This window comes from Tiliqua scincoides, chromosome 6, assembly GCF_035046505.1.
Source record: "Tiliqua scincoides isolate rTilSci1 chromosome 6, rTilSci1.hap2, whole genome shotgun sequence".
NCBI lineage: Eukaryota > Metazoa > Chordata > Lepidosauria > Squamata > Scincidae > Tiliqua > Tiliqua scincoides.
The window spans coordinates 55935-78220 of record NC_089826.1 but is presented as its reverse complement, the minus strand read 5'-3'; the positions used below and the strand labels follow the sequence as shown (position 1 = coordinate 78220).

The following is a 22286-nucleotide window of genomic DNA, read 5'->3' as shown; positions in this document are numbered from 1 at the left end:
TTGCTGTCTGTCCTGACTGGACTGCCATCGGGGGGGGGGGGGGGCAAGTGGCTATCCTGATACATGCTGGAAGTCTAACATGGCACTTGCTGTCTGTGATGGATCAGGGGAGAGATCGCGGGGTCAGCTCGATGAAAGTATCAACACAGTGAAGAAGGTCAATTCCCTGCTTGGGATCATTAAAAAAGAGATTTGGAATAAAACAGCCAATATTGCACCCTTGAAACCGATGGTAAGGCCACACGTGGAGTATTGTGTAAAGTTCTGGACACCGTATCTCCCAAAAGATATAGTGGAACTGGAAAAGGTGCAGAAGTGAGTAACCAAAATGATGATGTGTTGGGGCACCTCCCTTGGGGTGCTGTAGCCTAGAAAAAAATCTCGACATGGTTGAGACTTACAAAATTATGCATGGGATGGATTAGATGGATAGAGGGAAGCTAGACTGGCCTAGATGTTCCCTTACTCCAAGGAGGTCTCCAGGGCCCCAGTCTCCTCCATGGGCTTCATCGCGCTGCATTGGATTGGGCTGAAGATGAATGTCCACAGAGATGACTGTAAAGTCTTGCCTGGAGGAGAAACAACCCAGAGGCACAAGTGCAGGCTGGGGGAAGCCTGACTTGGTGGCAGCCAGCATGTGTGCGGAAGGTCTGGGTGCCTTGTGCCCCAGTCCTGTCTTCTCTCAGTTGACGTGATGCAGCCAGCCTGCCAGAGTGCAAATGCTGCATGTTGTGGGGTGGGAGCCAACAGCTGGCTTGGAAGAAGTAAGTAAACATGTTTTTACTTACCTCTCCATAGGCTGCTTGGCCACTGACGGGTCTCCTTGGACCTGCACCAGTGATGTGGCCTCAGGGGGCGTACTGGGCCGGGGAAACAGGAGAAAGGATCTCGGCATGCACCACTGCCTCTGAAATCCATGCCCTCCCACCCACCAACAGCCCCGCTCCCTGTCCAACTCCTCAGCCAAACTGCCCAGAAACTGCCCCTGCCACCACCTGCCCTGCTCTGCATGTTGCTGCTGCACACGCAGGGCCTCTGGCTATTTGCATCCATGGTTCACAGTGTGCTAGTCAGACTTCATTTGGAAAACTGCATCCTGTTTTGGGCACCACATTTTAAGAAGGCCATTGAGAAGCTGGAGCTGGTGCAGAGAAGGGCAACAAAGATGGTGAAGAATCTGGAGACTGAATCCTGGGAGACGTGGTTAGAAGAGCTTGGTCTTTTTAGCCTGGAGAACAGAAGACTCAGGGGAGGCCCAGCAGCTGCCTCTGGAGAGCCACCACACAGAAGAAGGGCAAGGCTCGCTGCCAAGTGGTGCCTGAGAGCAGGACTAGGACCAACGGGAAGGAGATTTAGACTGGCCACGAGGAGGAATTCGTCACTGTAAGAACTGTCTGGCACTGGAACAGAAGTAGGTTCTCCCTCAGAGGAGGTTTTCACGAAGCGGATGGGTGGCCATGGGACAAAGATGACATGGTTACATGTGCTGAGCAGAAAGTTGGACCAGATCAGGGGTGTCAAACGTAAGGCCCATGGGCGAAATGCACCCCTGGAAGCAGTTTATCTGGCCCCCATTATAACTGGGATCTCCTAGCTTCATAGTTGAGCTTTCTCATATCTTGAAAATATGAACAAGATTTGCACACTTTCCCTTCTGTCACTTGCAGCTAATGAGTTTCGGTGTGAGAACAAAGTGCTTATTTCTGACCATCATCTGCTTAACGATGACACTTTCTGTTTAATGACGTCACTTCTGGCCCTCAGCAGGTGCCATGAATGCTAACTTCAACCCTCTGTATGAAATGAGTTTCACATCCCTGGACTAGATGATCTCTAAGGTTCCTTCCAAACTTGTGTATACTGTGATTCTGTGAAGTTTTCACCTTGTGGTAGAGAATTCTGGCAAGCATACACAGTTGCTGAGCTGGCCAACAGAAAAGTCTACCTGCATGCGGACAGGCAAGTACATGTCTCTGATACTGTAGCAGGCCTCTCACGATATGCGGCAAAGAGCTTCCCCACCAGGTGGTGGATGAGGGGGAAGGGAGAATGGGCAGTCCTTCACTGGCCTCCTCAATCTCCTCCCCCTCCTTGTCATTGGACATAGCTGCTGGGGGGAGTGCCATGAAGGGGATATCATAGTCCCCAGTGCTGGGGGGGGGGCAGGGCTGGGCTACCATTCTTCTCCGTCGCCTTCCAGAGGAGAAGAGTGGAGCCAGTAGCAACAGTGGTGGGAAGCTGCTGAAAGCCCCTCCTTCTGCACTTGGGTCCCTTGCAGGCTTTTCTAGGGTCAATGGGTGAGAAGGAGTGATAGGCATGGGGTTCTTTGACTATGTTTCTGATGAAAAGAAGTTTCCCATGTTCCTCCAGAGGTTTATCTTTGTCAGTCTGCCTGCCTCCGTCCCGTCCTGTATGCCCACTTTTTGTGGAGAGCTGAAGGATGGGGTGGCAATTCACCCAGTGCCACTGCCTTCCAGGGTGGGCACAGTCTGGGACACAGCAGCTACAGAATAAGCAGTGAGGCAGACTGTGGTCCAGGTGACCGAGCACTGACGAGCATTTTTTTCTTTTGTTCTTTCAGCCATGGCCCCCAAGGCGGCCAAAGATGCCCCGAAGAAAGATGCGAAGAAAGATGCGAAGGATGCAAAGAAAGATGTCCCGAAAAAAGCTGCCCCACCAACTGCACCCGCGACACGTCTCTCCAAGATCTTGTGGGGCTTCCTTGGGCTCATTGCACTGGTTAACATCGTTTTAATTGCTGCCATGATTGCTCTGAGTAAGTTGGGCTCCACCTGCGAATGCTCCCCTTCCCTGAAGAACCACTGGGGCCACTTTCTCCTGCTGCACACCAGGTGCCTGGACAAATGACAGGAAGACCTAAGGCTGGAAGTGGCCTGGAATTTTTAAAAAGCACCCTGAGATGGAGTCCGTGGCATCACTAGGGTTTGTGTCACCCGCTGTGGGATGCCAGCATGTCACCCCCTATGCAGTGGGCGGGGCAACACCCCAGGTGGTGGGTGTGGTGATGTACCATTGCCCCACCCCCAGTGGTTTTTTGGCAGTAGCTTTTGATAGAACAAAGATAGAACACATTGTGCATGAAATTGAGTGATATATAACATGATGGTATTATTCTTCCAAATTATGATTTTAGTGATTTTGGTCACTAGTGGTGTCACACACACACACACACCTTGGTGTCAACTTACTAACACCTTATTGCAGCAGTTCTCAAACTTAGCACTGGGACCCACTTTTTACAATGACAATCTGTCCAAGACCCACCAGAAGTGATGTCATGGTGGAAGTGACATCATCAGGCAAATTTAAAATAAATAAGTATAAATAATTAAAGTAAAACAAATAATTAAATAAACCAGCCCTGGTCCACCAAGTGAATTTCATCTGTAGCCGGCCTGCAATAACACCCCGCCCCTCCAAAATCAGTAAGGTTTTCAGCACCACCCAATGCCCAGTTCAATTTCAGTACTTCTGTTTAAACCAGATCACTGTCAGGATCCACCTGGCTTTGCAAGTCTCAAAAAGATTCACCTTATCAGCTGAAGTCCTTTTTAGTGGGGGGGGGGCTGCCTTCTGGAGCATTTCTTGAGCTCCATTTCCATCAGATCAGAACCATTCTGGTGGCTTCACATTCCCCTTTGCCTGGCCTGACTATCAGTCAAGGCATGTTTGTTTACTCGTGAATAAATGCCACCTTAAGGCTTAGTTTCACTTCCCATAGGGCTCAATACATTTGTCAACTTGGAGGGAGGGACTCCCTTCTCAGGTGTTTTTGGGTGCTGCATTCATTGGATTAGGACCATTCTGGTGTCGTTGGATTCCTCTCAGCCTGCCCTTTCTGACGGACTAAGGCAAGTTTGCCTACTTGCGAGTAAACTCGCGATACAACTCGGTTTCACTTTCCATAGGGCTCCATGCATTTTTTGTTCTCCGGGTTTTTGGACATAACTTTTGATAGAAAGGAGATATTTCACTCTGGTTTTTTGCATTGCATTCAACTAGAAATTCCACCTCCAACGGTATATAACATGACAGTATTACTCCTAACCACTGCAATTTTAGCGTGTCACCACCCAGTGCGCGTCACCCCCCCATGCACGTCACCCCCCCATGCGTGTCACCCGGTGCGGCCTGCACCCCCCGCACCTCTCTAGCAACACCATTGGATGGAGCAAAATGCATGTTTACATTGGCTGTTTTACATGTTATTGGGTGGGACGCAGTGCTACGGCTCATGGAAGTGATCAGGAGGCAAGAATTGTTTAGTGACTGTATGAATGAGGACCAGACTTATGCGCAACATGCACACATGAACATAGGCATCAGTGTGCTCCAAGAAGCATTCGAAACAGAACTTTGTCAAGTGTTCCTTAAGCCCAGCTTTGTGTAGTGTTTGCTCTGCTTTGACAGTTGTTCCAGAGAAGGATTCCAGAACTGGGTACCTCTAATACCAAACTCCTGCTCTGTTTTCTAACTTAACATTTTGTTTGTGGGTCTATGGCCGTGGGTGCTGGCATTTCTAAAGTCAAATAGCTCCTCAAATCTCTAAAATGCTGCTGAGGGCCGGCCCATCCACGAGGCCAACTGAAGTGGTTGCCCTGGGTGGGGAGTGCCCAGCTCCAACTACTGACCTCTGCTTCGCCTCCTTCAAATTCCTGGGCTGAAGAAGGCAGGCGGGGCGAAGAGCAGGCATGGCGGGGAGGGGAGTGCTGAGCTGGAGCGCTGGAGAGTGGGAGGAGCAGAGGCTGGCACAGCACTGGGTGAGGGGGCAGCAGCTGGCATGCTGCCTCCGGTGTGGGGGTGGCAGGGGCCAGCCCTCGGGCAATCCGCATAGCTTTCTCCAGCGTGCTTTAGACAGCGCTTTCTTATAGACGAGTCAGATTTTTGGAAAAGGTGGAAGGTGGAAGTATTTGGAATGATGATTTAATAGCAAGCAGCTCTTTCTTGCTGAATGCAAAAATCAGTTGTCAGATTTTATACACCACTATTTGGTTGAAGTACAAGACAGACTGTTTGTTTGTTTGTTTGTTTGTTTGTTTGCTGCCTTTCCTTCTCCTCAGAGTAGTCCTTGGATTACTTAGTACTTAAAATACTTAGGGCACAATTGTAACCCACTTTCCAGCACTGACCTGAGGGCAATGCAGCTCCAAGGTCAGGGAACAAACATTCCCTTACCTTGAGGAGGCCTCCGTGAGTGACACCCAATGGCAGGGTGCAGCACATGCCCACTGGCATAGCTATGCCAGTGCTGGAAAGTGGGTTAGGATTTGGTCCTTAACCACTTAAAATTAATTTGGAAAACTAACAGCATGTCTACTCAGAAATAAGGCCCATTATACACAATAACGCTTACTCCCAGGTAAGTGTGGATAGGATTGCAGCCTTAATTATTTAAAATTCCTTAATGAACACTCACTTTTCCCTTCTTTCACAAAGTGAGCAAACTTATGATCCAATCCTATCCTACCCTAGAGGGTCCTCCAGCAGAACAGAAGCGGCAGGATCCAGGCAGAAGCCCCTGGATCTGCAGCACTCACCAACACTGCCAGTCAGTGACATGAGGCTGCCAGTACAGGGGAAGCAGAGGCGGGCAGCCCAATCCTATGCTTCTCTAGCTCCCAGGGCTGCAGTGGCATCAAAATGGCAACCGCTGCATCCAGTGGGGCAAGGAAGCAGTGCCAGGTCACCTTGGGATAAGAGAACTAATGTTCCCTTACCCCGTGTAGCGGCCAGGTGGTCCCAATGGGTCTCCTCAGATCTATGCCTGCTATTGAGCAGGCGCAGAATCGAAGAGACCTGTATCGGGTTACCTGGGCCAGTCGGGGAGGTTAGGATATGATGGCAGAGTCTGCTGCAGTCTCCACCCCCTCCCAGGCCAATTCCTCCTCTCCTCCATCCTCCCCCCACTCAGTTCTGCCCCCTCCTCACCCTTCCCCACCCTGAAAAGGCCTGCTGTCAGCTGTCAGTAGAACTTACTGCAAGGAGCCCCTGCGTCTCCTTTTCTCTTTTGTGATTTGCAGCTAGTGAGATTCTGTGTGAGACAAATTTATTTCTGACCATCACCTTCAAAATGATGTCACTTTCTGCCTAATGATGTCCCTTCTGGCCCTCAGCAGGTACCATGAATGCTGACATCGGCCCTCTGCATGAAAAAGGGTTTGACGACCCTGCTCCGGAGGGATCTGGTGCAAGTGTTTCCAGCTCCTGGTCTCTTGCTCAGCATGTTAGTCAGGCATTTTTTGCTCACTGCTGCCTGAGCGAACCTTGTATGGAAACACAGCCAGAAGCATCAACTCCAGTCTCTCCACCTCACAAGCCTGCAGGTGGCATTGGCCCTTTTAAAACTCCAGGTGGAGTAAAGTTGCAGGAAAATGAAATGCGCTTGGAGGACAAGAAGTCTGCAAGTAGCCAACAGAGCCTGTCCTCTCAAGTGCAGTTGTGTCAGATTTGCCATATGGTGGGTGTGAATTGAAGCCCAGCCTCAGGGCATAAGATCCTGAGATAAGGCCTGCCATGTTTGTATTCAGCATGCCTTTTCATTATGGAAAATCTGATTGCTGTCGGCTTCTCCCAATATCATCACCTTCCCTAGCAATTTATGAAAAACAAGCCCTTGCCAAATGGCAACAAAACTATGGGGATGAAAATAGGTGACCTGGATGTTTCAGCTCAACCCCCTTCCCCAGTTATTCCCCAAGAATGCCTTCACTAGAGGCTCTTCCTATATCCCTGAGTAGTCGGCCTGGAGGGTGGGGTTGAAGAGACACGCTCAGCATCTCAGTGGTCAAAGACATGCCTTGCACACTGAAGCTCCCCGGCTCAGTCCTTGCCAGCCAGGTGAGACCAGGAAAGGCATCCCTTTGAAACGCCGCTGGGCCTCTGCCAGGCACTGCAGCTGGCCCAGTATGACGCTGTGCTCTGATTCATGCTCCAGGTTGGATCCCTGACATGTCCAGGAACAGGGATCTTGAGCCAAAGGCCTCGCAAGACACCCTCCACTGCCAGGGGCCTCCATGGATGAATATGCAGTCTCAAAAGTGCTGGTGAACAAGTCTTCCTTTTTTAAGTGCTCATATTTCCAGAGGTTTAATATCAGGTTTATACCCAGGAATCTTAGCACCCTCTTTGTCTTAATCATTTCAGTTGTAAAGTATAAGCAAGAAACCCGAGATGATCCTTCAGGAGATCTGCGGAATAAAATGGTGACTGCAATTAATCACGCTCCCATCACTACAATGCACAGTAAGCGGCAGAAACAGAAGGTTTCTGATTGGTTTGCAAACAGGTCCTTGTTCCAGAACAGGAGACCTGAGGAGAAGGCTCCTTGAAGGAAGGGAGGGCGGGGTTCTTGAGCCCCCTCTGTGCATGCCCGGGCCTCCCCTGCCTTGCTTCTCATTGCCACTGGCTCATCTGGCTGCCTAAGGAAGTGGGGTCCACTTCTGCCTCCTGCCTTAGCTTCATCCTGTCCCAGACTTCGGGACCCCCTTCATGGGCCAGAAGGAGGTTTCCAAGGTGGTCTCTCTCTGTCTGAATTCCTTCCACATTAGCGTTGGCAGGGGAGACCTACGGAACCCCCAACCTCAAGAGAAGAGGTGGGGGCAGGAGGGCTGTTGCTGTCTGCAAGGGACTGTACCCTCCCCCAGCACCTGCTTCCGACACCTGAGGATGTGCGATGGGGAGAATAGCACATGCTGCCCCCCCCGCTTCTGTTACCCTCTACAGGTGGCTGCTTAGAGCAGGGATCTGGCCTCCTTTCCTTTGGCAAGCACCTTGCACAGAGACGTCCCTGTCCCTGAAGGAGACACCCTTCCCTTCTAACTCTGTGAATGGTTTTAGTCAGCAGGCTGCCTAACGAAGTGGCTAAAGTGCCGAAACACATCAAGACCGTGGACGAGCAGTTTCTCCACCTGAGGAAAAGCTATCGTAAGCATCTCCCTGGGTCTCAGGTGCCGCGGCACGTTCTGAGAACTGGAGGGTGAGCAGCTCCAAACGTTGGTCCTCCTGATCCGTCGCTCTCTTTCCCACTGTGCCCCAACCTGACACAACCTGCACCCTCCAGCTCCACTGTCCTCAGCCTGCCCAAGGTCTCTTCTTTCCTGCTGGAGGGACCCTGTCCGCTCTCCCCTGCGGCCCCCAGGCTTGGAATAACCCACTGGGACTCCTGCAGAGGCTTCCTCGCTCTTTGCCTTCAAACCCTCCTGAAGTCTGTGGCACAGCCCCTTGGTCCCCATTTCCTGCTCAGACTAGATCTCTGTATAATAATAATAATAATAATAATAATAATAATAATATGTATCATGGGAGCCTTTGTAGCCACCTCACCGTGTTACTGCCTGCTGAGTTGTCAGGTGTTGTAGCTGTCCATCCTGTAGCCCTGGATGTTTGAATGACTTGAACAGGACCCTCTTCTCTTGGGGGACTTGGAGGGAGGCATGGAGGAATCATGATTAATAAGGTAACCCCAACCCTCGTGCTGCCTCTCCGATTCTCCAAAGGCCTTCTGAGACCCTTGGAAGGCCAAAAATATCTACTTTTGGTTTTTGGCTGAAAACCAGCTGTTTTTAGCCTTCTGGAGGCTGCAGAAGGCCTTTACAGAGTCGGAGAGGCAATGCAGCACCTCCCCAGCTCTCCAAAAGTGGGGGTGGGGGCAGTGGGGGGCCCCAGAAAGGTGGCACTGCCCTCAGAGGCTTGCCAGCTTGGGGCATTTGCCACCCCCTGCCCCTCCTAGGAATGCCACTGGTCTGCAGAGTCCTGAGAAGACACATGTTGTTCAGATACAGCACACAGGAGTGGAAGGGCCTGTGTTACAAGTGTGTGTCTTTTAAAAACCTTCCAAACAATGACTGGCCACATATGCGATGGCGGCTGGTCCTCTGCAACCCCCATGCGCCTTGCCGAGTGCTCGGCAGGCCACTGGGCAGGCAAGCGTGCAGTGCAGAAGAGTCCAGCCATTCTATTTCAGCAACCACCAGAGGATTTGCAAGTGCAAACAAAGTATCTCAGCTGGTCCAGCATGTTTAGCAGTTCCACGCTTTGCAAGCAAAGACCTCCACAGGACGCGTCAGGCGAGCTCCAGCTGCTCTGCCCTGCTCCCCCCAAGCCTGGTGGTCACCAGCACTGTTTGTTTTCTGGATCGTGCAGGGGCCGCCAGTGTGCTTGACGATGGAGTCGCTTCACAGCAGGAACCTGAGAACAGTCCCCAGCATTAAGCAAGACATAGCCCTGTCCAGTCCAATCCAATCACCTTGGATGTGGGGTTGGTATAGTCCTGGCCTTAGGATGCTGCCTCGTGGACAGTGGGTGGTTTCAGGGTTTCCAGGGATGGGGGGGGGGCGTTGCCTGCCTCTTGCTGTCTCTCCTCCCGCCTTGTGCTGGGTGGGCGTAAGCCGTGGTGGTTATTGCACTGCTGCCAACTCACCTCCACCTCCAATTCACTGCCGCACACCAAGTCCTCTCTGTGTGTCATGGGCTGTGTTCAGGACCACAGGCCACTCCACAGTCCCCAACCCTGCCTCAGAGGTATAGCTGAGACATTCAACACCTGGGCTCATAACTTTTGACACCCTGCCTCCCATACGTGACAAAATTATTTTCTGCAATAGTCACGACATAACATGAATAATAATAAAAATGATGGCCAGAAAGTAAACGCAATGAACAAACAGGGATGAAAGTCAGTGCCCTCCCTTGCTTTGGCTCCCCTGCACGTAGTACCCTGTGATATACTGCTCCTGCACCTGGAGGTTCAATGTAGTCATCATGGTTAATAACATTTTTTTCTGCTATGATTATAAACTTTACAGTTAGACTTTCACAGAGTCATTCTAAGCCCCTCCTCCTATTGCCAGTCTCCACCCCCACCACAATTCACTAAATAACCCCCAGTAGTAATCCTTCCACCCATTGCCCTCTGCTCATCTCCCTCTTTCTAACATATGAAACTTTCCACCACCATCCTCCTATATTAGCTCCCCAACACGCCCCCCTTCATGATCCCATCCCCCCCCAGGTTCTGTACTCCATTTTAAAAGCTGTCTAGGCCAGTGACCAACAACACTCACCAGCGGCCTCGCTAGGGTTGGTGTCACCTGTGGTGGTAACTCATGATGTCACCCCCATTATTTCTCTCTCTATTTTTAACAGTCCAGGTCACCCAATAAATCAGTAACTGACAAAAAACCAGTGGCCAACTTGACGACACTCACCCAACTAAATCAACTAGCTCTGATATATGGAAATGAGAGCTGACTACTAACACCTTATTTGCTTCCCACTGTGTTATAATAACACCTCATTGGCTATTCTACTGCCCTACCCTATCCTGTTGTTTCTTATGGGATAAAATTCCTGGTCTATAGTTGAGCTGGTGCAGCAATGACTGCATGAGCATGCGAAGTTGCAAATGTGCCGTAAAGCACATCCTGACAGCGCGGAAGGTGGGGGTCCTGGCAGGCAGGCCTGGGCTGTCCCTCCAGCACCAGTGCAAGGAGCAGCAGGTAAGAGGGTGGGAAAGGAATGTCACAGGTCAGGGGTGGGCGGACTGGGTCCCAGGAGGAGGCGGGATCGGCTGCAGTTGTGCACGCCGTATCCCTGGACCTGAAATCCTGGCACGGCTCAACTCAGACTTGTGCTGATGAATTGGCAAGTGTGGGTGCGAGTATACCCATTGCAGAGGCTGGGCCTTTCCCTGAGGCAAGGGGACAAATGTCCCCTTACCTCAAGGAAGCCTCCAGCCTGCTCAATCACAGCACAGGATGCAGCACAGCCCTGCTTCCTTGGCTGTGGTCAGGACTGGGCTGTCAACGTGTGCAAACTTCATCTTACTGCACACCTTCTGATGGTCAAGAGGGCTTTTTAAAAAATATCCATCATGTTTTAAGTATTGCTTTTACTGTACAGAGCTGAGGGGCTAATCAGATCCATGAAACGTACAAGAAAAGACCAAACCCTGTTTTGGCTTTCTGTTTGTTTCCTGCTGAGCTCGACCTGCCGCTGCAGGGCACTGGATGGCTTCATAGTCCAGCTATGGGGCATCTAATGTCCCAGTTTGCCCTGGAGGCCTTCTCAAGTCAGACTGGAATCAGTGTCTGGCTGCATGATCAGCATGCACAGAATTGCAGCGCACCGCATAGCATATGCACTTCCTCAGATAGTAGAAAGCCAAGCAGTAGGTGATTTTCCAACTCATTTCAGGACACACACCCCCCCCCCCCAACAGCCTGGCCCTAAGAATGAACTCCCCAAGCAGCTTGGCAGACAAAGGGGCTGTCCCACGTGGCAGGCTGCCAGCCTTAGGAAAATGTTGTCTTCTACAGTTTGACCAGCCTTCAAGGGTAAGCTGCTCACTGAGTCCACCCATGGCAAACCTTTCAAGACAAGGATTGTTACTTTGGGGTTCCCAGCCTCCTCCAAGAAACCTGCAGCACTCTGTACAGGATTGTCTTTTGGAAATGCGTCGGACAGAGAGCTCACCACAGCAGGCGTAGGGCAGAGCAGGGCTTTCAAGCCAACGCTTGAAACTTTCAAGCCAACGCCCAAGCCCAACACGGGACTGGCTAACAACATTGCCTTGACCTTTCTTTGTCCTTATTCCTTCTCAGAAAAAATTGTGGACAAGAAATACTACCGGACCAAGTCTCTGGATGGCTGGCAGCTTCATGGGAGGAACCTCTACTACATTGCAAAAGGAAAGAAGACCTGGCACTCTGCCGAGGACTTCTGCATGTCCAGAGACTCCCACTTGACCTCCATCCTCAGTGACGAAGAGCAGGTGCCGCATTTTCTTCTTCCTCTTCTAGACTTGTGGGTCCTGTGTAAAATGCGCCATTCTCTTCCATGCTTACTGTCCACCTCCGTGGTTTTTACACTCCCATGAATATTTATGCTCTCTTGCAACTGCCTCTGTGGCTACTGTTGCCCATACGTGTGTCACACATTCCTAGTGGTTTAGGCAGGGTTATTAGGAGAACACTGAACCTTCTTTTCCACTTCAGTGGCTGTTTGCGCTGCTTGCTCCTCCATATCCACAGCTATTACAGGACACTTCCTGCCCCAAATGCCATAGAATAACCTAAAGTATCGTGTATACCGAATACTAGCAGCACATAAATATTGTGTTTAATTGCAAATCTTTTGTTGTTGTGTCACAACTGAGCAATAATAAAATATTTTGGGAATTGATACAATATCTGGGCTGTAGTTTAATGTGGGGTTACCTGATAGTAAGTCTCACCAGGCTAATGGGATTAATCTGAGTGGCAGTGCAATCCAAAGAATGCTTTTAGTTAGTGTAGCTCCTGAGTGTTTTTTTTAATGCTTAATTTTGTTCTATGTGAGTTTAAAAAAAAAAGAGCATTACATAGATACAGGAAGTTATATGTAAAAAAAAAGAAAAAAATGTGGGGAGAAAAAGACAAAATAGCAGAAAAAGCGAATATATACGCAACCAAAATTAATCTACGTTTCAACACATTTCATGTGGCCTCCAGATATTCTCAAACATGTCCATGTGCAACTGACGCCAATGTGTCATTCACTCAAATACCGATAAATGTAAAATAACCTCCATCCATTAGGTCTATGTTGGTGGGCATCTTTCCCTCCAGTTAAGTAGTATAAGGGCCCAATCCTATCTAAATTTCCAGTGCCGGTGCAGCCACAATGCGGTCCAGAGGAAAGGGAACAAACATTCCCTTACTTGGGGGAGGCCTCCGTGGCTGTCCCCTCACCACAGGATGCAGTGCATGCACCATCTGCACGTATGCACCAGCGCTGGAGTAGGATTTGGCCCTTAGTTAGGATTGGGCTGGCAGTCTTTTTGCCTTTGTGAGGGCACAGAGAGTCCATTTCTGTTGGCCGAGTGTTAATCTCCAAATCGAAGGTAAGAATTAAGGTTTACATACATATCAGTAAATATCAAAAGCTGCTGCGGCACAATCTTTATAATATTATTTCTCCCCCAAAGCTGACAATAACAGGGCATGACCACAACATATGTGTCAGTGATGTATTCAACTCAGAACATCGCCAGCATCTAGATTCATTGCTAAATCCTTTTAAATGTAATCGGAGTGGTGTCTAGTATACCCTAAAAAGTATTTTTTGCTTTATTAAGTGTAATTTAATATCCATAGTTACTGACAATATTTCTTAAGTGCCATATCCCATTGATCACATAGGATAGGACAATCCAATTCAGAGTTCCTTTTGATTCGAAGTGAATGTGTATCAAACTTAGTACAGGTCATCAAATATTTATAGACAAATATTGCTGGCTTCTTCTTATTGGCTGACTGTACAAGTTTGTTAAAAAATGGAGGGGTATGTGAGGCCAATAGTGCAGAGTGACCACATTTAGACATGAATAAGTGGTGCAATTGCAAATATTGCCAACTAGCGGACTTTGGAAGATCACCCTGTTCAGTAAGTCTCTCAAATGGAAAAAATATTATTCCTGGATCAATATGCTGATCCAGTTTAAAAACTGCCCTGTTGGACCAGGTCTTCCATAAAAAGGATTCCCTATTAATCTCTAAAGCTGAGTTCGTTCATAATGCTTATCTAGAGCAGCTATTTTCAACCACTGTGCCATGGCACACTGGTGCGCCGCAAGTGGTCCACAGGTGTGCCACTGGAATTTGGGGGAAGGTCATTTATTAATAGGGCCAATGGGAGATGTGAGCCCCCCACTGGCAGCATGGTGTGCCTTGTCAATTGTCAAAAACCTGGTGGTGTGCCTTGACCATTTTAGTGCCTTGTCAATGTGACATGAGATGAAAAAGGTTGAAAATCACTGATCTAGAGTGTGAATAGGAATCAAATTCAAATTTCCGTGCCATCATTAATCAAACCTACCTTGCTGAGTCTACTGTCATGGGCATTTGTCGAGTACCAACATGTGCAGACCCCAATGCTATCCATTTACACATTGGGGCTATATTCTGGAATCAAAAAGCATTCATTACAGTGAAGTGTTAAGGTGCTGACCCATTCACTCATGCATCAAATAGCATGAAACAGGAGAAGTTAAGCTGCCTGCCTTAAGCGGTCATCCTGGCAGTGCTGTCGCCAGAGAAGGGAACTGCCACCAGGGTGACCAGACATCCTCTTTAACCAGGACACATCCTCTTTTTTAGCCTCTTGTCCTGGAAAAGAAATCAAATGTCTTTCTTTTCCCTGTGAGCTGTCCTTGTAGGCAGCGCAGACCCTTCTTGGAATAAATGAATTATACGTAACAAATTATATGTAATATAGTTTTAAATGTAATAATAAGTAATATAATGTTTAAATTAACCACACACAATCAATCTACGAATGTTTTTAGCTTTTCTTTTGTCATGTTCTACATTTTTCTTGGATGTCCTACATTTTGTCCTCTTTTGCGGTGATGACATCTGGTCGCCATGGCTGCCACCCACCTCCTCCAGCTCATGCTGTGGCCCCTCCTGACCTCCCCACTTGCCGGAAGAGGGGCTCACTTGCCCCAGGGTCTCATACGTTTGGGGAAGGGGACCGCCCTCCTCCCCAACTCCACTCCCTGGCCTCTGGACCGCCTGGCGAGAGCTTCCCTGTTTCTTTTAAAGCAAGCCCAGTAAGTGGCACCTGTGTGAGGGGCCAGACCTCTGCCTTCACCTGGGGACTGGCAGCCTCTCTGCTGCCTTGGCAACGGCACCATCGGCCTTGCCATGGGGGGAACTCCTGCTCCACCCATTCCGTGTCAGGTGGGGGGTGAAAGTTCAGAGCAGCACCTGCCCTGACAGAGAAGTGGCTCCAGGAAGGGGCTTTCTGAAAGAGAAACTCAGCGATGTGCTGCCATGAGGCTGATGCTCCAGTAGCTGAAGTGGACCTTCTGTGATGGGTGGTGGTGCCTTCTTTTGCAGAACTTCCTCACTTCTCAGCTCAGCCGTTCTGCCTGGATTGGCCTGACGGATGAACAGGAGGAAGGCACTTGGGAATGGACAGATAACTCCCGTTTCACAACACAGTGAGTCTGCAGAGATTACTTTGGATGGTCACACATCTGCATGCTTGCAGGATTTCATGCAGGAGTGTTCTTTGGCCCAGGGGGAGGCAGGGGGTGATTTGTACCCAGGCCCAGAGTCTGAAAGGGGACTTTGGGGCAAAGGAGGGGCCCAGAGATTTCCAGGAATTTTCCATTTTCCGACTTCCCCCTCACTCGCTGCCTGCATGAAATGCTGGGGCACTACCATGGGTGTGTGGCGGCTGTGGCTGTGGATGCTGCCAGCCTCATGCACCAGGCTGAGTGTACACAGGGTGACCAGGCGCCCTCTTTTCCAGGGCTTGTCCTCTTTTTCAGCCTCATGTCCTGGAAAAGAACCTCCTTTTCTCCTGCAGGCAGTGCAGAGCCTTCTTGGAATTAATAAATTCTGTGTAATGTAACGTAGTTTTAAATTTAGTAATAAGTAATATTGTGTTTAAATTAACCACATGAAATCAATATACGAGTGTTTTTAGTTTTTATATTGTCATGCCCGACATTTGTCCTGGGACGTCCTACATTTTGGGGTGCCTTATCCTCTTTTGTGGTTATGACATCTGGTCACTCTGAATGTACAGGAGCTCAAGACACAGCAGCAGGACTACAGCTGCTGCAGAAGTATGTTTTGGTACACACAGGACACTTTCCATTCTTGTGTGACCCTAAATACAGTGATGCTAACTTTCTGCAATGATTTTCTCTATTTAAAAGTTTTTAGAGAGACTTAGGAGCGTGTTTGGTTTTCCATCTAGCTGCCAACTCCATGCGAGTGGGTAGACCTGGGCTCCGCATTGGAAAGCCCAGTAGACCCGGGCTCCAAAGATTTCTGAATGTGGCCAGGATCCCCTGCCCCATTTTGCCTGCTCCTCCTCCCGCTCTGTTTCACTCCTTCTCTTCCCTTTGGGTAGGGGCCCAAAATAAATTCTTTGCTCCCTGAAACTTTGTGTCCCCTCTTGGAGGCCCTGCCTAGCCCCCCAGCTAAAGTCACACATTTCCCATGCATTTCCTTTTGCATAATTCATTACAAGACATCACAGACAGGGCCAAGTCACTGCAGACTCTTCTGTTCCTGGGAAAAGGAGGCAAAGTAGCAGCCCTGTCAGAAAAGGGATTTTGGGGTGTCAAGAAGAGCAGCAGAACCAGGAGTAGGCAGGGAGTTCAGGTTCGGCTCACTGGAAACTGCAGGAGCTGCCACGGAATTGTTCTCTGCTTTTGGTTGATCCAAACTGCACAGCTTGGCTCAATTTGTGTGTGTGTGTGTGTGTGTGTGATGCTCCTAACCATAGTCCCCTCCCCTTGTCCCACCTGCGACTGGGACAGTGAAATGGGGCTGCCTTCCACCTTGTGGTCCAAAGTGGCAAGCCCCTTTGAGATCCAAAGAGGTCCACCTCCTCCCATTCCTCCATCATGTATTGTTTCTTGTGCAGATCCAGCTTCCCTCTGCCTCTCCTGCCTAACTGAAGCACCCCTTTCCCCAGGTACTGGTCTGAGGGTGAACCCAGCAGCTCAGAGCACAATCAAGGAATAGAACAAGACTGTGCTTCCATCAAGCCTTCAGCTACCGGGAAAAACTGGAACGTTGCAGATTGCTATAGACTGAATGGATGGGTGTGCAAGGACAGCCTGGTATTTGATGCATGATAAACACCACCAGACCACTTGGCTGTGCCTCCATTTGTCAGTCCTGGTCGCCATGTTCTCAAGGGACTGGGAAGGAAAAGGAAGCCAGTCCTGCCCCCTCGCAGTTGCACAATGGACTTCCCAACCACTTCAGGACTCAGGACCCACCACACAGCACTGTTCTCCCCATATAGGCATGGAAGAGAAGTGCACCCATCAGGCTGCCCATTGATCAAACCATGCGTATTCCACATCAGTGTGGTTCCGTGCACACATGCACCTAAGAATTCTGCTGGATCCGGCCAAAGACCCACCTAGTCCAGCTTCCTGTATCTCACAGTGGCGCCCCAGATTCCTCAGAGAGCACACAAGACCACAAGCACACAGGGGATTGTCACACCCTGGCATCTGGCATTCAGAGATGGGCTACCTCTAAAATGTGGAGTTTGCATACAGTCATAATGGACTGTGGCCTGTGATGGACCACAATCTGTGGTCTATCATCCTGTCCAAGCCACTTTTCAAGGCATCTGGACCAGGAGCCATCACCACATCCTGTGGCAAGGAGTTCCACAGATGAATTTTGTGCTTGGGTCAAGAAATATTTCTTCTCCTGCCAGTCAGTTTTGCTGGATGTCCCCTGGTTCTGGTGTTGTATGAGATGGCACACAGGAGGGAAACAGTTAATAGCAGGTACATGGGGTGTGCCCAGCCACAAGGGCTACAGAGGGGGTGATCAGTTAATAGGATCCAGAGGGGGGACTCCTGTGATTTCATACTATTTCAGGTAGAGATGCCTAATTTCTAGCCCTCACTCTCCCTCCAGTACCACTCTTCTCCAACTGTCTGGCAGCCTAATCCTGAGCTGCCCAGTGTGTGGGGCTGCAGCAGTGCAAATGGCTGCCACTGCATCCAGCATGCCTCAGGCAGAAATTTTGGTCACTACTATCAAGCTCAGCTTGTTGCCCCCCTAAAGCTTGATGCCCAGTGCAACTGCTACCCCTTGCACCCCTTAGCTATGCCACTGAGTAGCAGGCAGGTGGGCACCCAAAAGTCCCTGCCAGAGGGGAACACACCACACTCCTCGGGGTCCCCTTATTATAATGATGTCTGACTAGCCAACCAGATTGCTTGATGGCTGGAAGAGGCCAGTTACTAATGCTGTCAGTTGTCACCCCTCCCATCTGGAGACATGCAGCTGGGGCCAGTCTTACTTTGATAGAGTGTGTTAGCCAATGAGGAATCAGAATACGTGCACTCAAAATCTCCTAGCTGCCTGCCCATCGAAGGACAGGTAGCACATCCCTTCCTACTCAGCTAATTGCCTGCTTTCTCACAGCTCCAAAGAGACCATTACAAACTCCCAAATGGGTTCAGGTCTGGGCCCAGCTTGCAACTCGTTCATGACAGCAGGCTTTTCAAAGTAGAAGAAATGTTTATGCACTAAAGCAGTGGTTCTCACACTTTTAGCACCAGGAACCACTTTTTAGATTGAAAATCTGAGGACCCACAAGAAGTGACATCACCAAGCAGAAAAATTATTAACAGTCCTAGGCTTCAAGCCTACTCACACTTACCCAGGAGTAAGTGCCATTTACTATCACTGTTAAAAGCATATGCAGAATTGGTTGTTCAAAGTGCAGGTCTGTAATTTCCCCAAATGCAGTCACATCCCCTGGGAGAATCCAGGCTAATTAATTAAAAATAAAATACTGAAATGAATGTGGACCCACCTGAAATTGGTTTGTGATCCACCTAGTGGCTCCCTACCCACAGTTTGAGAAACCTTGCACTAAAGCAAGAGAGTCCTTCTAGGGTGTTTCCAGGAGCCAGCATATACAGTGGTACAAACAAAACCAGAATAATAAGCCAGCTCACTCTACTCTTCTTTGGCAATTAAAACAAATCATCCAAATTACTAGTGCTTGCAGATGTCCATCTGAGCAGCAGGCTTCACAGCAGTTGCCAAATTGATGGAAGAGCCACCAGGAGTGTAGAGCCAAAGACCAGCATGGCCAACCCGACTCCCTTTTATAGCAAAGCCTCCTTGAGCCAGGAGGGATCCAAACCAATCAACTGTACCTGATTCTGGTGAGTAGGCTACACCCTCCGATCTTAACCAATCCAATTTCATGCCAGCACAAAGGGGGCGGCTGCTAATTTTAAATCCTCACACCTCAAGGAGGCAGAACCTCACTTAATCTTTAACTCTGCATTTAAAGGCATTTTAACCCCTTAGTACAGTGTTACTCAAACTGTGGAATCTCACAAGAAGCTTGGAAAGTGTGATTCTGGAAAGGAGGAAAAATGTCCTTCATGAACTGTTATTCCAGGAAGTGCTGGCCAAGAGAGGCCAGGCTGAGCACATGGTGGAGAGCTGTGGGGTGAGGGGCAACAAAGAGACATGAGTGAAACAACAGCTGGATCCAGCTGGAGTGGGGGGAGAGAACGCCAGGCAAGTGATTCTGGACCTTTGGAAGGACCAGTGAGAGAGGTGCTGACTGCAATTTGGGGGGGGGGGGGGAATGTGCCTGTGGGAGGGAGTGGGGTGGGGAGAAGAGAAGTGCCAATTGCCTGCTCCTGTATTTGAGAAAAAAGAGTGCGACCACAAGCCCAAGCCTAGGCATGTCTACTCAGAAGTAAGCCCCATTATAGTCAATGTGGTTTACTCCCAGGTAAGTGTGGATAGGATTGTGGCCCAATGCCCTTCCTCTGAAAGGCAAAGAGGGTTGCTTTGGGGAGTTGCAGGCAAACTGTGGCAAGGAAAGGGACTTAGCAAGACACTTTGAGGCAACTCCTTGCCTGCTCCTGGCTCCCCCTTCTCACTCACTCCACCCAGACCTCCTCCAGGCTTCTCCGGCTACCCAATCAGCATGTGGGGCAGGCAGCAACCTCCTCAATGCCCAGGCCTAGATGTGTCTACTCAGAAGTAAGCCCTACAATAGTCAACAGGGCTTGCTCCCAGGTAAATGAGGATCGGGTTGTAGGCTTCCCCTTCTGAAGAGCAAGCTACAGCAGGAGGTGCAAAGCAGCCCTTTGGCTGGCTGGCTGGCTGCTCCTCTCCCTTCTGCTGTGCTTGAGGCTGGAAGCAGCCACTTCCCCACATGAGCACTGCTGCCTGTCTGCTCTGGTTCTGCAGCCCTGGACGACTCTTGAGCAGGGATCATTTGCTTTCCTCCTTCTCAGCTTGCTCCCCCCTGGGGTGATCCCTTTAATCAAGCAAGTGCTTGAGCAGTTTAGGGGCAGAGCCAATTGCTCAGATGGGAGGGTTAGGGTTAGGAAATATAGATTTTTTTTTTAGGAAATATAGATTTTTAATTTTAAAAAGCCAGTCTACAGTTCACATTACTTGGTTACAGTTTTGAGGGACTTTTACAAAGTATATACACACTATTTACAACAACATTGGTGCTTTACGCACTTTCCAAGTTACAGAACTTTACATTTGCAAAGGAACTTTGGTTCACATCATACTTAGGTACAGGTTACAGGGTTAGGGTTAGGTGTAGACAGATAGATATATTTAGGTATATATATTTTTTTATTTAAAATCTTTCTTACTACTTCTTGTATTTACATTCCCATTCGCAAAAGTCCATTACATTTCAGTTTATGTTAGGGTTAGGGTTAGGGTTAGGGTTAGGGTTAGGGTTAGGGTTTAGGGTTAGGAAAATATAATTTTTTTTTTTTTAGGAAAATATAATTTTTATTGGGTTAAAACCACCGTTCTACATTTCACAAATACATTGAGGGGAGATGCCCACTACATAAACTGTGAGCAGAGCTCCCCGGTACAAAGCAAATACAGAAACAGAGTTAAAAAGTTACATTCCCCAAAACAGCACCCTCCCCACCCCAACAAAGTCCCTCCTGGTGCAAGCAAAGGGGAAAAAACAGAAATACATAAACACAAAGGTCCATCCCGGCTCAGATACATTGCTAAAGGAACATTGGAAAAAAACTATGTACAAAAACAGTGGCAGATATACAAACATTTACAGATATTTACAGTGCAAAAGGCCCCTCTATGTGATGGGCGGGTGCACCCCCTGCAGCCAGCCCCACCGCCGCTGCCACTTGTCCCGAGGCAGGACGCCCCGCTCGTAGCCGGCCTGGTCGCGGAGTCGGGACACCACGAAGTCCGTCCACGCCCGGGCCTCGGTGGGCTTCCCGCCCTGCAGCTCCTTGCCCCGCTGGATGGAGAGGGCGAGCAGGACAAAGAGGTTGACCAGCCGGACCACGGCCCACGGGACGGCTCTGGCGAAGGCCCGGGGCCCGCTCCACGCTCCCGCACCTGCTGGCTCGGCCCCGGAGACCACCGTCTCCCAGCCCTGCTCCGCCAGGCTCGGCCAGTCCAGGGCCCGGGAGACGCCCTCCCACAGGTGCCGGGCCGGGGCGCACTCGCTGACAAAGTGCGCCACCGTCTCTCGTGGGAGGGGCTGCTCCGAGCAGGCCGGCCGACGGCAGAGCTTGCTGGACTCCACCAGCCAGGGGCTCGTGGCCCCCACCCGCAGCACCTGGTGGAAGGCCCGCCAGCGCAGCTCCCACAGGCTGTGGGGGATCAGCCGGTCCCCGAAGGTGCCCCGGACCGCCTCCGCCTGGAACAGGTAGTCCGAGAGGCGGGCCCGCTTGAGGCGCCGGTGCGCCCTGGCCGTCTCCAGCAGCCCCTCGGTCAGGGCGTTGTAGATGGCACACCGGAGAGCCGCCTCCTCCACCCCGGCGTCCGGCCCTTTGCACTGCACAGCGCTCACCCCGAACTCCCGGATCCAGCCCGCCGCCTCCTGCCAGTACTCCGGGAGGCCCAGACGCAGCGCGGCCGAGAGGCGGAAGCCGGTCTCCTGCCCCGTCCACCAGCGGCACCCCCAGGGTTAGGGTTAGGGTTAGGGTTAGGGTTAGGGTTAGGAAATGAGATTAGGAATATAGATTTTTTTTTTTTTAGGAATATAGATTTTTATTAAATAATTTTCATACTACAAAAAATTACAACAACGGTCAGAGACAACAAGCTTTCCTTCCCTCCAGTACAAAACCTTAAACGTTACACATCACCATCAATTACTGAGAACACATACCTTCGCATTATGTACATTAAATATCACTATTTACACTTGTATTTACATCAGTATTTACAAACAATGTTGTATACAGAATAAAAACTTTCTACAACTTATACTTTATACTTTATACCTTGTACATACAAACAGAACGTACAAACAGAACGTAATTTACCTGATCGGGGGGTGGATCCCCTCAAGCCAACCCCACCTTCTCTCCCACTTCATCTTCCCGCTCCTGTGGCGTTCGTAGTTCGCCACCCCACGCACCCTCGAAACCACAAAGAACACCCACGCCTTCGTATTTACCTCCTTCCTTCCGCTGACCTCCTTCCCCCTCTGGATACTCAGAGCCAACAAGACATACAGATTGATAATCCTCACTATCGCCCATGGTACCTGCCATCTCTCCCCTCCGCTCTTCCTTTTGGGGCCCCGCATACCCCCTACGGGCTCGCTCCCCGAAAGGACCGTCTCCCAGGATTGCTGGCTCAAGTCCGGCCAATCGAGGGCCGTCGCCACTCCGTCCCACAATGCCTTCGCCGGACGGCACTCGCAAACGAAATGGGCCACCGTTTCTATCTGGAGCGCCC

At 50.0% G+C, this 22286-nt stretch overlaps 1 protein-coding gene across 1 annotated transcript in view; it reads right to left on the bottom strand.

The window, feature by feature from the left end:
* The window catches only part of LOC136655608 (maestro heat-like repeat family member 5), a 67787-nt gene extending 65818 nt beyond the window's left edge, over positions 1-1969 (bottom strand). Inside the window, exons 1-2 of the mRNA XM_066632186.1 lie at positions 1884-1969; positions 789-860 (exon numbers count right to left, since the gene is read on the bottom strand). Coding sequence (XP_066488283.1) covers positions 789-860; positions 1884-1969 — 158 coding nt within the window. The remainder of the gene's footprint in view (positions 1-788; positions 861-1883) is intronic.
* Positions 1970-22286: the final 20317 nt, after the last annotated feature.